The sequence below is a fragment of the Sciurus vulgaris genome (assembly GCF_902686455.1).
Source record: "Sciurus vulgaris genome assembly, chromosome: 13".
In the NCBI taxonomy this organism is placed as follows: Eukaryota; Metazoa; Chordata; class Mammalia; order Rodentia; family Sciuridae; genus Sciurus; species Sciurus vulgaris.
Genome location: NC_136474.1, coordinates 44,470,443 through 44,486,047, shown reverse-complemented (window position 1 = coordinate 44,486,047; position 15,605 = coordinate 44,470,443). Strand labels below are relative to the sequence as shown.

The 15,605-nt window shown below is 37.0% G+C and overlaps 1 protein-coding gene across 2 annotated transcripts in view; it reads right to left on the bottom strand.

The window, feature by feature from the left end:
* MYOM1 (myomesin 1) overlaps positions 1-15,605 on the bottom strand; it is a 130,404-nt gene that overhangs the window by 21,005 nt on the left and 93,794 nt on the right. For both annotated transcript variants that reach the window (XM_079108287.1, XM_079108286.1), the window contains 4 exons: positions 8,670-8,826; positions 7,812-7,918; positions 7,656-7,700; positions 2,176-2,312 (listed from right to left, as the gene is read on the bottom strand). In XM_079108287.1, coding sequence (XP_078964413.1) covers positions 2,176-2,312; positions 7,656-7,700; positions 7,812-7,918; positions 8,670-8,826 — 446 coding nt within the window. The remainder of the gene's footprint in view (positions 1-2,175; positions 2,313-7,655; positions 7,701-7,811; positions 7,919-8,669; positions 8,827-15,605) is intronic.

Sequence of the window (15,605 nt, the reverse complement as noted above, 5' to 3'; positions counted from 1 at the left end):
TACCCAGAAAAAGGAACATATTATATGAATCATGATCTAGGTCAGCACTGATTACTGGATAGTTTGAAATTTAATTTTGTTAAGTCTAAATAAAGTTTTGTTATCTTATGGTTTTTTTTTGGCAGTGCTGGGGATTGAACTCAGGACCTTGTGCTTACGAGGCAAACACTCTACCAAGTGAGCTATCTCCCCAGCCCTTGTTATCTTATGTTACGAAATATTGTCAAAAAGTTGTTTAAGAGCTGGGGATAGAGCTCAGTTGGTAGAGTGCTTGCCTTGCATGCATAAGGCCCTGGGTTCAATCCCTAGCACTATTAAAAAAAAAAAAAAAAAAAAAAAAGTTGTTTGAGAGTCCCATTTTACCTTCCAGATTACACTATTTTTAATTATCAGGATAATATAAAACTATAGGCAGCACAGGGAGAAACATCTCTCACTCATTGCTATATCGCTATATCGTCAGCATCTAGCACATTCCAGGTATGTGATAGACAATAAATAAATATCTGCTAATAATATGTGAATAAAAATGCTTCTAAGCATTAAAATCTATTCATTCTTAATTATTTCTGTCTTATTAGACTGTTCTGTTACATTGTTTAGACAACTTTTTTTCAGGATGTAAAGGTTAATCTTAGTTCCTGGGTGTATAGACACAAATTCCATAATAACTCTGAAATAAAGTTTTGCTATAAAATATATCCCAGAGTCCCAGGCTCAGGTCTGGGACCAACTCTGTGGTATAATTCATGCCGCAGAGCCTCTCCTACAGGAAGTAAATCTCTAGCTGAGACCAATTTTAACTTAGCTTTCTCTGATCTTATCCTGCTTCTTTCACCCATTTCTCTCCTGAGAGCACAGCTCCTACAATCATGAGTGAGAAACTATTTGAACTCTCTTTCTATGGAACTTGACATAAAGCAATATGCATGTGTATGCATGGCTACGTGTGTGCATGCTTGAACACATTAAGTCTAACACATGTGTATGGATGTTCACTCAGTGGTTATGGGGGAAGTGATGCCAACCACAATCTTCCTTCCTGTCCTCCAGCCAGGTGTCCTCATAGCAGTTGATGAGAGCACTTGAGAAATGGGGAGGAGTTGGCCCACAGTGGACACATGAGTGATGGGCTCTAGCTTTATACAAAGTTACCCTGTATCATGAAAAGGAATACAGTGCATACAAGGATATGCTATTCCATGTATGTGAAACAAATTCATGACCCTCACTAATGATCCCCAAATGTTTTAAAATAAATCTCAATAAAAAGAGAATGAGTTACTAGTGATGGCCACAAGTCATACCTCCTCCCTACTTTCATTTACATCCATGACAGCACAGGGAAGGGCCAAAGCTCCAGAACCCCAAGTTCTTTAGTACATCAGGGCATTGGTTTAATGATAGCTCTACTGATGTCTTTGGGGAGGACAAATAAAGCTCAGCTGTTTAAGTCTATCTATAAAAACTATACTTGCATCAAAAGAAAAGGAAATAACATTATATAGACATACACACACAGAAGTATAGAAAAAAGTTCCAAAAGTATATACAATCACATACATTAAAAGTTGTAAGAATGTGTGATCTGTCCTGAGTCATTAAAGTTTTTCATAATAAGGATGTATTGCATTTTTAGCCAGAAAGGCAATGAAAAATATTCTTACTGCATTTTTCTAAGTCACTGAAATGTTTTCTCCATGTTATGTATCAAGTCTGTTGGGGTTTCTGTTGTGAATGGCCTGCGTTTTAAACAGTCCATTAAAAACAAACAAACAAACAAAATCCCCCAGAGCTCTGACTTTTGAAATGGTGTATATTAGGTTACATTTTTTACCAAGCTGTGGGAGTGTGCTGTGAATTCAGGAGAGGCAGCTCTGTTTCCCTGGGTGACTATACTTCTTGGTTTGCCTGAAACAGTTTTGGTTTATGACTATTGTCATAAGGAAAAATTATTAAAAGCACCCTCTTCCATTCTCAAAAGCATTCCAATTTCGATAATACAATACAGTTTCTAAGTATTCTTCCTTCACACTCTTTTCACATAAGAATGATTTAAACTCCCCCACTCTATTGCCCCATAGTTTTTCATAACACTTCATTCATGTTCTAACAGTGTATCCTCTGTGTGTAGTACAATGATACATTTAAAAACCTAAAAAGCATAAAACCTACCGGCCCTTCAAAAATTTCCTTCTCGTTAAATATGTAGCTGACTTTGGCATTGCCAGATAGCTTCTCAGCCTGCATCCAAAACCGGACCTGACCTTTCTCCAAAATTTCAACTGCCAACTCTGATTTAGCTGGGACAGCTATGGAAAAAGAACAAACAAAAATAAAACAGTAATTATATTGGTAACCAATAATATTGATGCAGATTTGGTCAATGTGTGAAAAAAAGTCAATAGAAATAGTGATGCAGCTACTTGCTTTTGCAAAGCCCAGAGTTTCGTAGGAAGAAAACTTCAGATTAAGGGACAGAAGACCTGGGTTCTTACTCTGGGGCTCTCACCCTGGGAAAGTTGTTTACCTTCTCTGAATCACAGTTGTCTCAATGACAAAAAGGAAGAAGATGAACTTACCTCTAGGGGCACATCCTGCTAATATCTGTGACTCTCCACCATGGCTTTGGTTAGGTTTATTCAAGAGCAATAACAAGATCTAAAGAAGAGTTCTTAGCAGGCCCCAGGAGAGCTAGAGTCTAGCCCAAGGTCTGCTGTTAGCAAACTGCGTGATTAGGCAGGTTACCTTGTGTTGCTGGGCCTCATTTGATGTGTCTGTAAATGAACAGGATTGAACTAAATGCCCTAATTAGCCATGGTTATTTTCTAGCCCTAAGGTTTAGTATCTTAATTACTTCAAAATATTTATAAAGGAGTTACATTTGATTTTTTCCAAATAATTTAACTTACTTGGGGTTTTTTTTTTTTTTTAATTAAAAAAAATAGATCTTAAAAAAGAATTAATTTTGATTACACAGTTGGCTCTCCATATCCACAGGTTCTGTACCAATGGGATTCAGTCAACCATGGATCAAAATGTATTTCTTAAAATTAATTTGTCCTGATCACATACAGATTGTTTTCTTGTCATTATTCCCTAAATAATGTAGGATAACAACTATTTATGTAGCATTTGCATTGTATTCGGCATTTTAAGTAATATAGATGATTTAAATATGCAGGAGAATGAGGGTGGGTTATATGTAGAATATTATGTCATTTTGTTTAAGGGACTTGTGAGTCTATGGATTTTGGTATCCACAGGGGGTCATGAAACCAAACCCTGACAGATACTCAAGCTGGTCATTTAAATCCTATCCACCTCAGTGATACACTCGCTTGGTTTAGTTCCAAGACCAAGCAAAATTATTCAGAGGCAAATAAATGAGCCGCTATCAGGATGCTAGGTCAAAATGTGGCATAGCTTTCTTCACCTAGAAAATGGAACCACATGGCATCTCCGATTTATACTAATATCGCTTTAGCCATTTGAGTCTCAGTGCAATTTAAAAGGTTGGTTGGTAAGTCCCAAGACTTGTTTTAAAATTTCTTATAATTTGAAAGTGTTCTCTAGAAAGGTCTCCAACCATGGTTTTGTATCAGACATAGTTCCAGGGGATACTTTATGGAAAAGCTTGACTGTCTCTCATGGTTTAGTAATCCTTAACTTCCTTTAGGGGAAACTGCCACCCTTTATTTCTCTAAATTGTTCTCAAATTTATTTCAAAAATGTAATATGTGCTATATTTTAAATGACAAGCTTCTCAAACTTATATCAAATGCAAACTAATATTCTTTGTATTTACCCTAAATCTACCCCATCAAGCTTGAAGGGATACCTTTCCTTTACATTATTCCCTATCCATTACAAAATTCAGTCTTGGACTTTTTCTAGTTAAGAATTGAAGAATGCTCAGGTATCATCTCCTGAGGGGATGCACCACAGGGAGAAAGATGGGCTGTGGAATCATGCCATCTTCTTCAACAGTTACTTTCCTCCTTAAACCTTCTGCTCCTCCATTGCTAACATGAAAATTAAGTGCCCCTCAAGGTTTTAAGAAGAGAAACTGGAGTCAAAGATAATATAGTAAGATACTGTGAATAATGATCAGTGCTCAAGGTGGTTAGTGTTCTTCTTCCCCCAATTTTACTGATGAGAAAACCAAATCCCAAGAAAGATTAGTAACATATGGGTCATAGAGCTGTTGGTGAGGGCTGTTCCCTCTCTTCTATATTCCTCTTGATTCTAGGGTCCTCTCTGATAAATACTGGTGGTTTTCCAGCGAAAGCAGATGTCTGAGAAAAACAGATGATGGATGGATCCCTGGGTGGCAAGAGCAAAGGCTAAGCTTTCTCCCCACAGAATGTTCATGCTTGCTACAGGTAAGTTCAGGTACAGCAGAAAGTCTTCTAGAAGTCTGGAAACATTCTGGGGATCCAAATATAAGAGCGATGTGGCCCAGAATGGTGATGGAAAGGGTAGGATGAGCCTTTCTGGAAGCCTCTAGCTTCCTTAATGTTCGTTGACCTCCCTGAATCATAAGAACATCTTCTGGGGAACATGGACCAACATGAATCATCTCAGAGGACACAGAGAGAACTTGGCAAGGCACAGGCACAGGAAGAGCCCATGACCTGATTGGGGAACAGGTACAAGAGTCAGACTTACTTGGGCTTTCTCAGCTGTGTGCAACTGCTCTAGTTACTTAACTTCTCTGGATATTCTTTCTCTCTAAAGTCAAGTCACCATAGTACCAACCTTTTATGGTCATTGTGAATTTCAAATGACAAATTCCATTTAAATATCCTATAAAGAGCTCGGCACATGATAAGTGCTCTATAAATGTTGGGTATTAATATTTTGGTAGCTTTTTCTTCTTCCAGTTGCTCCAACAACATTCTTCAACTACCAATTGTAAAATATCATGTGTTGACCACTCAGATTGCATACCAAGATACCTATATTTATGCGCATGTGCTTGTGAAGGTCTGGGTACATGTATTATTTGGACCCAGATAGGGTAATAACCAGTGTGTAGGAATGAAGAGAGATTCTATCAGCTGTTGATGACACTGAAGTACACCCTCCCCCTGCAGATAAGCTTTCTCTCCACACTGCAATTTAGTATCAATACTGGCAAGACAGACTGTTATTTTCCATTTTTAGCTTTATACATTCCCCCCCCCTCCTTTTCTCAGTTCTAAATTTCCTTCAGCTCTTTTCTCTGGCAGTTAATTTGCTTCCAGCAAAATGTGTTATTTGTAGGTCTAAGGCATATGCTTAGTGGCTTTCAAAATATTTTTTGCAAACAGCTTAACATGAGACTTCATTGTGCCAAAGGATAAAGGAACACATACTCTTATGATCTGTAAAAAAGGAGACCCTTTAAAAATCTTTAAAAATTTCAAGAAAATGATTTAATGTGTCAACATTGACTGAGAAGTGGGTATAAATTGAGAAATTAGAAGCGTTGCTTTGATCCTACCATCAGATCTCTGAAAATGTTCATATAGTGACCTCATTGGTCTGACATTGGTAGGGGAAAGAAACGAGCTGGAACCGTAATGTTTTCAATGCTGCATCAAAGGGCTAATGAAAACTCCTTTGGGTGGGAATTTGATAATCACATTCAGAATTTTACACATTCCCTTGGGTTCTCCCTCTGTGCACACCAAGCTACTACAGCTAATCTCTAATAAAGAATACTAGAGTTTGCTGCAACCCCTTCTCCTAGTGCCAACAATTAGAATCTATAGGCTAATTCAAAAGAAATGACAGCAACATCAGGCAATTTTGACCATCCTGATTAATTCTATCTCCAGTTTCATATGATTGCTGAATTCCAGGGAGGCCCAGGCAACTTGAACTCTTAACAGTGACACCTCGTCCTGTCTTTTCTCATCTCCATCCTTTAAACTGAATTTAAATGCTGTTGAAACCAGCTGCTGCCTAGACAATCACGGTCCTTTGTTGTCTAACTAGATTAGTAGATGCTGCTGCTTTCTCTTAATTTCTACCAGCATTTGACACTACAAACATTGGTAGAAATGGAGAGAAGTAGTCAACGCAAGCATCCTACATGCCTTGGAGAGAGCTCTATGTGGTAGGTGATATAAACTCTCTGATAGCCATTCCTGGAAAAGAAACCAAGCTCCAGGAAAATGGAAGTGAGCTGCTCAGGTTCACAGAGTGAGCCCAAAGTACAGAAGGAAGAGCATTCAGGCCAGACCTCTTCCACACCATTTTTCAAAATTAACTTTTAAAACATCACTTGGGCTTTTATGTTTCCAGTTTAATGATGGATAAGCATATGGATGAAAATGGTTTGTCTAATGCCATGTGGCAGATTTTCCAGAACAAAGTCTGCATCCTGCATTACCAATCCATAGGCACTCCACTCTGTAGCTTTGTTTAACAAAAGTCATCTTGAGAACATTATACCTGAGGCCCATAATCACCAATGCTCAGTCTCACCATACCCAAAAAAAAAAAAAAAAATACTGGGAAATATAAGAGCAAGTAAGGTTCGAGGGCAGTATTTATTTTTATTTTTTAAATCACAGCCTCCAGTGAGAAGAACACTCTAGATCATCTCTCTAGAAAAATGTACATATGCAAATATATAGTTTCACCCACAATCTGGGATAAGAATATAATTGTGGATAAGAATATAACTTTGGGGATTTCTGAAACTATTGTATTAGTGAAGAAAAAATATCTTTAAGTATCAAGGAATTCTTTTAGGTTGTTGATTGAAAAGAATGAGGGCATTTTGTTACTATTTGTTTTCTCAAACTCTAGGGTGTGCCTTTCTGGATGCTTTACTACCAGCTGTGGGTAAGAGATCCTATCAGGCTAGTGGAAGCTTCTGAGTGTTATTTCAGTCTCCTTTTTCTTCTCTTAGGTGTCAACTGGTGAATTTAATCTTTCATGTCCAAGGTGCTTTATTTAAGGGTACATAAGTAGTTCAGAAGGATTCTTTTTCTGACCAAGGCATCTTTACCCTATTTTCCAAGAGTATAAAGTGGTAGGTACTATCTTTAGATTGTCTTTATTTGGAGGTACACGTCTTCTATCAAGTGTCAACATCACTTAAGAAAATATTAGTATGCCTAAAGACATTAATAAATTTATCTAGAAGATATATAAGTGATTCCAAAATATGTAGGCAAAAAGATGACTTAATTGCTCAGATTTTAACACCTGTATCCTGACACTTCTGTGAAATAAAGCATAGGATATATTTTCTGTTAGTTTCTTAGTTTCTCTGGAAAACAAGAAGGAAAAAATACCATTTCTAGGAGATGCTTCTATAGCTACTGATGTATGATCTATTATATATTCTCAAGAGTCTTTCTTTTTTTTGTGTGTGTGTGATACTGGGGATTGAATCCATGGGCACTTTAACACTAAACTACATTCCCAGCTCTTTATTATATTGTATTTTGAGACAGCATCTCACTAAGCTGCCCAGGCTGGCCTGGAACTTGCCATCCCCCTGCCTCAGCATCCCAAGTAGCTGGGATTACAGCTACCACCACATCTGGCTAAGCCTCTTCTCTTGATCCTATCAGACCTGTCATTTGGTTTTATTGCAAGAGTTGCCCCCTGGTAAGATTGCTAACATCTGTGAATATATAGTACACACTTACTTGGGAACTTGTGTTCGTGGCTGAGAGCAAGTAAACGTTTCAATTCTGTAGGGAGAAACAGAAAACGATTACACTTTAAACTACTAAATGTCACTTGAGGGTAATTGAGAAATTAAAGCAACATTAGACTTGTGACTGAACTGGTCTTAAACTTACCTTCCTCATCTATTACGTAGCTGGATGCTATCCCGTCAGTATCTGTTACATCACAGGAGTAAATGCCCAAGTCATCCATCCCTAGGTCTTTGAAGGTCAATTTTGTCCTGCAGAATAAAATAAATTTAGAAATGGGGCCAGGCCAGGACTGTGGGACTATGGTTCATCCCCTCGGGGCATCTTCATGGGTATTCATTTCATTTGAAATATTTGTCTTTTCCTCCTTGTTGAACTGAAGCTTCCTCATTCTTGGTGTCTCGGGTTAAATGTCATATCTATTTGGAAGACTTTTCTGACCTCTTTCCAGGTGAAGATGGTGAAGGAGGTGGGGCTGGTACAAATCTCCCATTTCCAAGCCATGCTTCATACTAATACACATCCCACATAAAGAATTTCACTGATTAGCCTTGCTGGGGAACCTAAATGTCTCTCCCATAGTGCAGAATGTGCTCTGGTAACTCTGGATGATTCTTTAATGTTGTCCCTTGTGCTTCCTTTTCTGAATTTATTATACAGCACTGGTACTGTCCCTTCTATATAATCTCTGTGCCTCCAGAGACAGAATCTGTGACTGTGGTATCCCCAGAACCCAGCACCTTGTCTGGCACATAACATGTAGCACGGATAAAATGAAAGGATCAATGGTTCAGTTTATCATGTTTTCTAACTTGGCAAATTTTATCACTAGTCTGTGTCTAAAATCAAACAAACTTGTGAATGTTAAGTGCAAAAAGTGGAAAAAAGTTTATAGTTTGCCTTTTCTTTGATCAAATGTATTTTACTTCAAGAATTTTAGAAGGCACTCCATGCTCCTACAGGGAAAAGGAAACCCATTATTAAGATGGAAACAATCCTTACTTGTTGCCTTTGCTTTCAACTTCTAATCGTGGAGAGTCCTCAGTGGCTATGTAATCTTTGGACCAGGTGAATTCTGACTTTGGAGTCATCTGATCACATTCAAAGTTCAATGAAATGACTCCATCATCATCCACATTTACAACAACCTCTTTGGTTCCTAGAAGATCAAAAAGAAGGTACTGATCCTTTGTGGTTAGCAACCAACCAAGTAAGGATGCCTTACCTTGGGATGCTTTACTTCAACCCTAAAGCAAGGTCCTGAGCCTGGCAAGAAAAGAGCCCCAACTGATCACCGCAGATGGACATTCTTGCCCTAAAAATTCAGCTCCTATACTATAACATGGACTTAAACTAATATGCCATGTGTCCTAGGTGAAGTCCACACCATTTTGTTTTTCCAGGTAAAAATTGGTAAAAATTGGCTGATATGACAGATGGTACAATTGTGGGAGCGGATTGATTATAATAAGGGGACAAGGCTGCCTTGAGAAAAAGGAAAACTGAATGGTCCCTATCAGGTCCTAATTATGACTTTTGCTTCAATAATACCTATGTCCAACAAGTCACCAGGAAAGGATAGAAAGGGATAAAGAAACCAAAGAGAAATTGAAGGGGAGACAGAGACTAAGACTAGCCTATATACACATGTTGGAAATTTGTCAGCTATTTTAGAATACAGAAATATATGGAAACTTGCTACGTTGATCATATAAACATGAATCAGTCTAAAAATGCCTCTATGGATTAGAATTTCAGCAACCTAGAAAAGACTATTATTGAACAGCATGAAAATTTAAATAGAAATGAGTTTCAAGAGATCCAGTATGTTTCAAGAAGACTGGTGTGGGACTTTGAAAAGAAAACAATTTGGTTAGTGTTTTGAGTTATTTTAGTCTTTTGAGAATTATAATAAATTGCACCTATCTCTAATATAGCAATTCAAAAAGAGTTTGTACAGAATATGAAACATTCACATCTATGCCTAAATCCAGTTTGAAAGAAGCAAAACATTGTATAAACTTATACACTCATTCAGTTGTCAGCCTGAACTTGGTTTGTTTCAGTACATTAGAAAAATTATAATTAGTCACAGAAAGGTTTAGTTTTCTTTTTAAAAATACATTTAAAAAATCTTCCAATACATGTTTCACAAAGGAGTGATGTTTTCCCTCCAGATTGTATTACAGGAGTCCAACATCTTGGTCTACCATCCAATAAAACTTGTCAGTGGGAAAAAGGTGTCAGAAGTCCTCTAATGGGAAGGCCAAAAGGAAACGTGTGCCCACGTCATAAGTAGCATGAGGATCATGATCATGGTTCCTGAGTCTAACAGATGACCTATTAGTATTCTTATTAATGGCAGTGTGTGCTTTAACTATCCACCTCCACAAAGTGATTTTTAGCACATGCAAAACTTAGTGAACACCAGCTCTAGCAGATTTTTAATTTCTTTAAAAAACAAACAGGAACTGGGGATGTGGCTCAGTGGTAGAGTGCTTGCCTAGCATGCGAAAGGCTCTGAGTTCAATCCATAGCACTGCAAAAACAAACAAAAAACCTGAATAGGATGATTTTCATATTTGGCTACATGGATAACCCGAAATAATGATCAATTAAAACCTCAATTGTTCCTTAAGTGAAACATTCACTATATGTTTCTTGTAAAGGGCTTAATCTACTCCATAGTAAGTTACAGACCATGTTTTATTTCTGTTCCTAATAACACATGACTAATCCTCATATTCCTTGATTGTAAAATAAATATTGACTAAGCACTATTAATTAAAACTTAAGAGCAGAGTGTGGCGGCTTACACCTGTAATCCCAGTGGCTCAGGCGGTTGAGGCGGAAAGATTGCAAGTTCAAAGCCAGCCTCAACAACATAGTGAGGCCCTCAGCAACTCAGTGAGACCCTGTCTCAAAATAAAAAAAAATTTAAAAGGGTGGAGGAGAGCTGGGGATGTAGCTCAGTGGTTAAGTGCCCCTGGGTTCAATCCCTGGTACCAAAATAAATAAGTAAATAAAATAAATAAAACTTAAGGGGAAAAAAATGAACACTGAAAAGTACTGAGGTTTAGTGTTATAACACACAGTTTGTATGACTGAGATGCTGTGAGAATATAAATCAAAGATTTTTTAATTTATCTGTATTGTTATGAAGAGGAAAGAAGTGATAGGTGTTGACTAAATCTTCCTTGATTTTTGCATAATATCTAGTTTGGAAGCAGAACCAATTGCTCATATTAATCATTCATTATCTTATCTGTAATCCTTCTTAAAAGGAAGTGAATCATTCATATGCTTGCTGTTTATTATGTTAAAGGCATGACTTCAGTTTATGACAGAAAAATATTGCTTGGGTTAAGAATCCTAATTTTTACTAATGTGAGAGATGTGATTTTTCTGTCAACAAAGAAGTCATAAACGTGAAAGAATATGGACAATTCCATTAGCTTTACCTTTTTCTCAGTTTTGTAGATAACCTTTCTACCATAAAACCTCACCCATTTGGAATCTTGCCCAAAACCAAGAAATAAGAAAACATGCCTCTAAACTAGTGCTGATATGACAAAGTCCACTTGCTAGTGTCCTGCACACACACTGAAGAATTCCCTAGCTCCTCACATGGAATCTATTTATACTTCATTGGAGAAAATTCTAACAGGCCTAATTTGTTGGTTTCCCTCAGCAAATTAAACTAAAAAATGAGAAGAAAGTAAGAAACTACTATCATTGTAAGGAAAATGAGATCAAGAGAGCAAACAGAAAAACTAAAAAACAGGCACAAAGACATTATTTGTTAGAGCGACTAATAGCATCTCATTCCTTAATGATATCACTTATTGCAATACTGCTCCATAAATAAGATTACTACTGTGGCTCTGAGCCATACAGAAAAGGTAAGTATGATTCAGTGGACTGCATCCAAGGAGACTGAGAAATACTTATTGAAATGCATAACCTATTTTTAAATAATTTCATCAAAGAGTCTTAAAATGAAATTTTAAAGCATTAAAGTATAGGACAACTGGGATTTAAAACAATAATTTGTTCAGGTTTCTGAGTGGCCTGATTCAGTCACTTGGAGAACAGAACAGCCCTGCTTAGTTGTTGCTTCACTGAGAGAAAAATATAAACCTATCTCCATGAAGCATCCTGGAAAATGAAAAAAATTTTAAAGTAATTGATGATCTTTTGTGAAAATATGAAGTGAAACAAAAGATGTTATCTATTTTCCTTTTTAAATGAAACATAGTATTTTTAAGTTCCAAGCAATATATGTGTTTTTATCTCAACCTATGAGTCTTACTTCATGACCTTACTGCTGAGTTCTAGCATAAGAAATGTGATCATTTATATTTTTAGAAAAGAATGTAGTAATTTTTTATAGGCTTAGAGTGAAATTTGTAATTTTAAATTAAGTAACTTCTAGGAGAGACAAAGAGAGGTTGAGATTAGCCACAACGTCAGCTAGTACCTTAGAGAGCTTTCCTTATCTGTGAAGATTTTCTTGATAAAATATGTCAAATAAACTTAAAAAAAACATTGCAATGTTTATTTTATTGAAACTTAAACTTAAGCATGACACCAAGCTGGGTGTGGTGGTATATGCGTGTGATCCCAGCAGCTTGGGAGACTGAGGCAGAAGAATCTCATGTTCAAGGCCAGCCTCAGCAACTTCGAGAGGCCCTGTCTCAAAATGAAAAATGAAAAGGGCTAGAGATGTAGCTCAGTAGTAAAGCATTCCTGGGTTCAATCCTCAGTACCAAGAAAAAACAAAAAATAAATACAAACACACAAAAATGTATATTTAAAAAACTTAAGCATGACACCAATATTTTGATAAATAAACAAGATGAAATAAAAGTACCTACAAAGATGGGCTGGGGTTGTGGCTCAGTGATAGAGCGCTTGCCTAGCATATGTGAGGCACTGGGTTCGATCCTCAGCACCACATAAAAATAAATAAATAAAATAAATGTATTGTGTCCATCTCCAACTTAAAAAAAAAAAAAAAAACTTTTTGAAAAAAAGTACCCACAAAGAAAATATTCTAATGGTAATAGGTTTGCTGTTTTATTTTAGACTCAGATTTCAAAGCTGGAACTTCTCTTTAACAAATCATGTCAACTGGCTTAAAGTGTCATTCTAAAAGTGATGATAATCGCAAACTTTTGAAAAAATCAAATTCATTGAAAACATTTCAAATATTAGTTATATAAACATATTTCTTGAATTCCACAATAATTCTCAGTGGAAAACAACATTTAGTCAAAATAACAACCCTGTAAAGAATATACTTTAAATAGTATCATTGTATAAAAACAAGACAAGGTCACTGTCTTAAAATGATGAGTGGGACAGGTTCCAGCTTCTTTCTTGTCACATGAATTACACAGTGTTAATGCTATCATACTCTGTTAAAATGATTTTTTAGATTTGATGAGTTTTGTTACTGTCTGGTTTCAATTAATTTGTTTGCATAGTTCTTTGAATAAAGGTATCTTTAAAAGTGACAGTAATTCAAGTATTTCACCATAACACTTTTAATGGGAAATTAAATGGACATTGCCTTTGGGAAAAAGGTAGACTCTTCCTTTCTCCTGGGTTTATGAATAGAGAAAAAAGGTGTTTGGGGAATTTTCATTTTATTTATTTATTTAGTATGTGTGGTGCTGGCGATCAAACCCAGGGCCTTACCCATGACCCTCTACCACTGAGCCACATCCCCAGCCCTAGGAGATACTTTAGAGAAATTTCCTGGGACAACAAGGAATAAATTTGAGGAAGCAAGAATTTAAAACAAAAAGGTATCTTGAAAAATTTACATGTAGGCAAAACAATTTAAAAAATGAGGTTGGAGTTTTCTTTCATATGGACATGTTGGATAACAGATTTCCCCTTATATAATAAGAGGAAGTAGAGTTGGTCATCTGGAGAGCCACTTTTCCCAGATACTAAAATGTAAGAGTAATTAATAATATAGTTCCTTAAGTAAGGGGTCCCAGATACATAAAAGGCAAAAAAAAAAAAAAAAAAAAAAAAAAAATTCTATTGCAACTTTACAAAGACATGATATTCAAATGGATGATCCTTTATAGAAATGCTTTAGAAAAACCAAAACCAATGTATTTACCTATAAAGCAACAATGGCATTTTTATCATGCTGCAAGCTAACTCTATAGACATCACCTTGTTTAGATTAAATTTGTACAGTTCTGGAGAGAAAGTCTGAGAGGAAAAGTATAGCTATAACATTCTCAAATTTTCTTTTTGGAATGTCCCAGGGTTTATTTAAATGAGCTTTGGCCAAGAGCTGAGGTAATATTGATTAATGCATGGCTGATTCATTCTCTCAGTTGATTAAAGTATGAACAAAACGATTCAGATACTTAATGGGCAGGAAGCAAGTTGGGTGTTCTGCTATCAAGCTAAAGGAATCCTAATGGATTCCTTCCAGATTAAGGCCATCCCATGCTCCCACAAAGTTGGGCTTGAAAAGTGAACTAAAATTTGTCATGACTTAGATTTTCTACAAAATGATCTTCGAATCTGTTCAACAACATGAAGAATTCAATGAAAGAGACATTCTGAGTTGCAAAGGAGTTAATAAGAATTGTCCTCGTCAACTGCTCAACCCTAAACAAATCCCAAATAAGGACACAGAGGAATATCTGATTGCACAAAAGCCATTTTAGCAGGCTTCCAGGAGCCAGGAACCCCCAGGGTGAAAATGCCTTAAGGTGTGGCCCAGCGCTAATATGAGCTTTTTGAAAATTAACTAACTCTGCCCTACTTTTCTCTCTTCTAAATTTTTTTTTAAAAGCATAGACTTTAAAAGCTGAAATAAAATCTCTGTAAACTGCATTCCTATTCATTCCCTAATTTGATGAGGCTTTTGGTCTCATATTGTTTAAAGTCTTTTATGTCAGCACTAATATATTGTCTTATATGCTTTAGCTATTTGTCCTTCTCCATGGTGTGTGTGTATGTGTGTGTGTGGGGGGGGGAGTTGTTGTTGTTGTTTAGAAAAACCTAAACAGTGGGAAGAATAAAGCAGATGGAAGTGAGTTACTTAATCAGTTCCATGTACTGAGCTGCTCTGTGGTGAGGATTGCTACCTGACCCACTACAGCCCCCACTACAGCCCCCACTGCCTGACTCACTATAGCCCCCACTGGATGTTTCTTTCCCAGCCCATCTTTCATAACCAGGGCACATATCACAAGATGCCTGGAGAGAAGTGTACATACCGAGGCTACAAAACTGAGTCACACTCACTGGCTAAACCACAGCAGTCATTCATTATTTTTTCATTTCGTAGATTACTATCTAATACAACAGGTACTAGGCCAGACTCTCAGCATGTATGTAGAAAAGACACAGCTCCCTGTTGGGAAGGAACTCAGAGTCTAATGCATATTTCTCAAGCTTGGTTTCAGACTGGAATTACCCAAGGAGTTAAACAAATAGGTTCAGCCTTAGAGATCCTGACTTAATTGGTCTGGGTAGCAATACTTTTGAAGTCTCTGGCATGATTCTAAATTATAGCCGAGGTTGAGAACTACAGTCTGAGTGGGCGACAGATCTGTTAGTAAGCAGATATTAGGGTGGTTTTCTAAAAGGACCAGTTGAGCTCATCGCTAGTAGTTGGGCTTGGCTTCCTGCTTCAGTCTTCCAAAACTCCGTCAATGGCCCCTGGGCACATTTTGGCTTTCTTAGCCTTACCAGGTTCTGGGCCAACCAATTTTTAGACACTGGGTTTGTAAAGTTTCCTTTGTCACTGGGTTGTCAACTCAATCCTAACTCATTATTCCTTCTGTAAGTGTATTCTCCTAACCTGCCTTGTTCCTCATGACCAAGTGCTAGTGTTCTGTGACCCAGTTCTTTCTTAGGACCCTGCCTGGTGTTCAGGTTCTTGCCCATCACCTGATT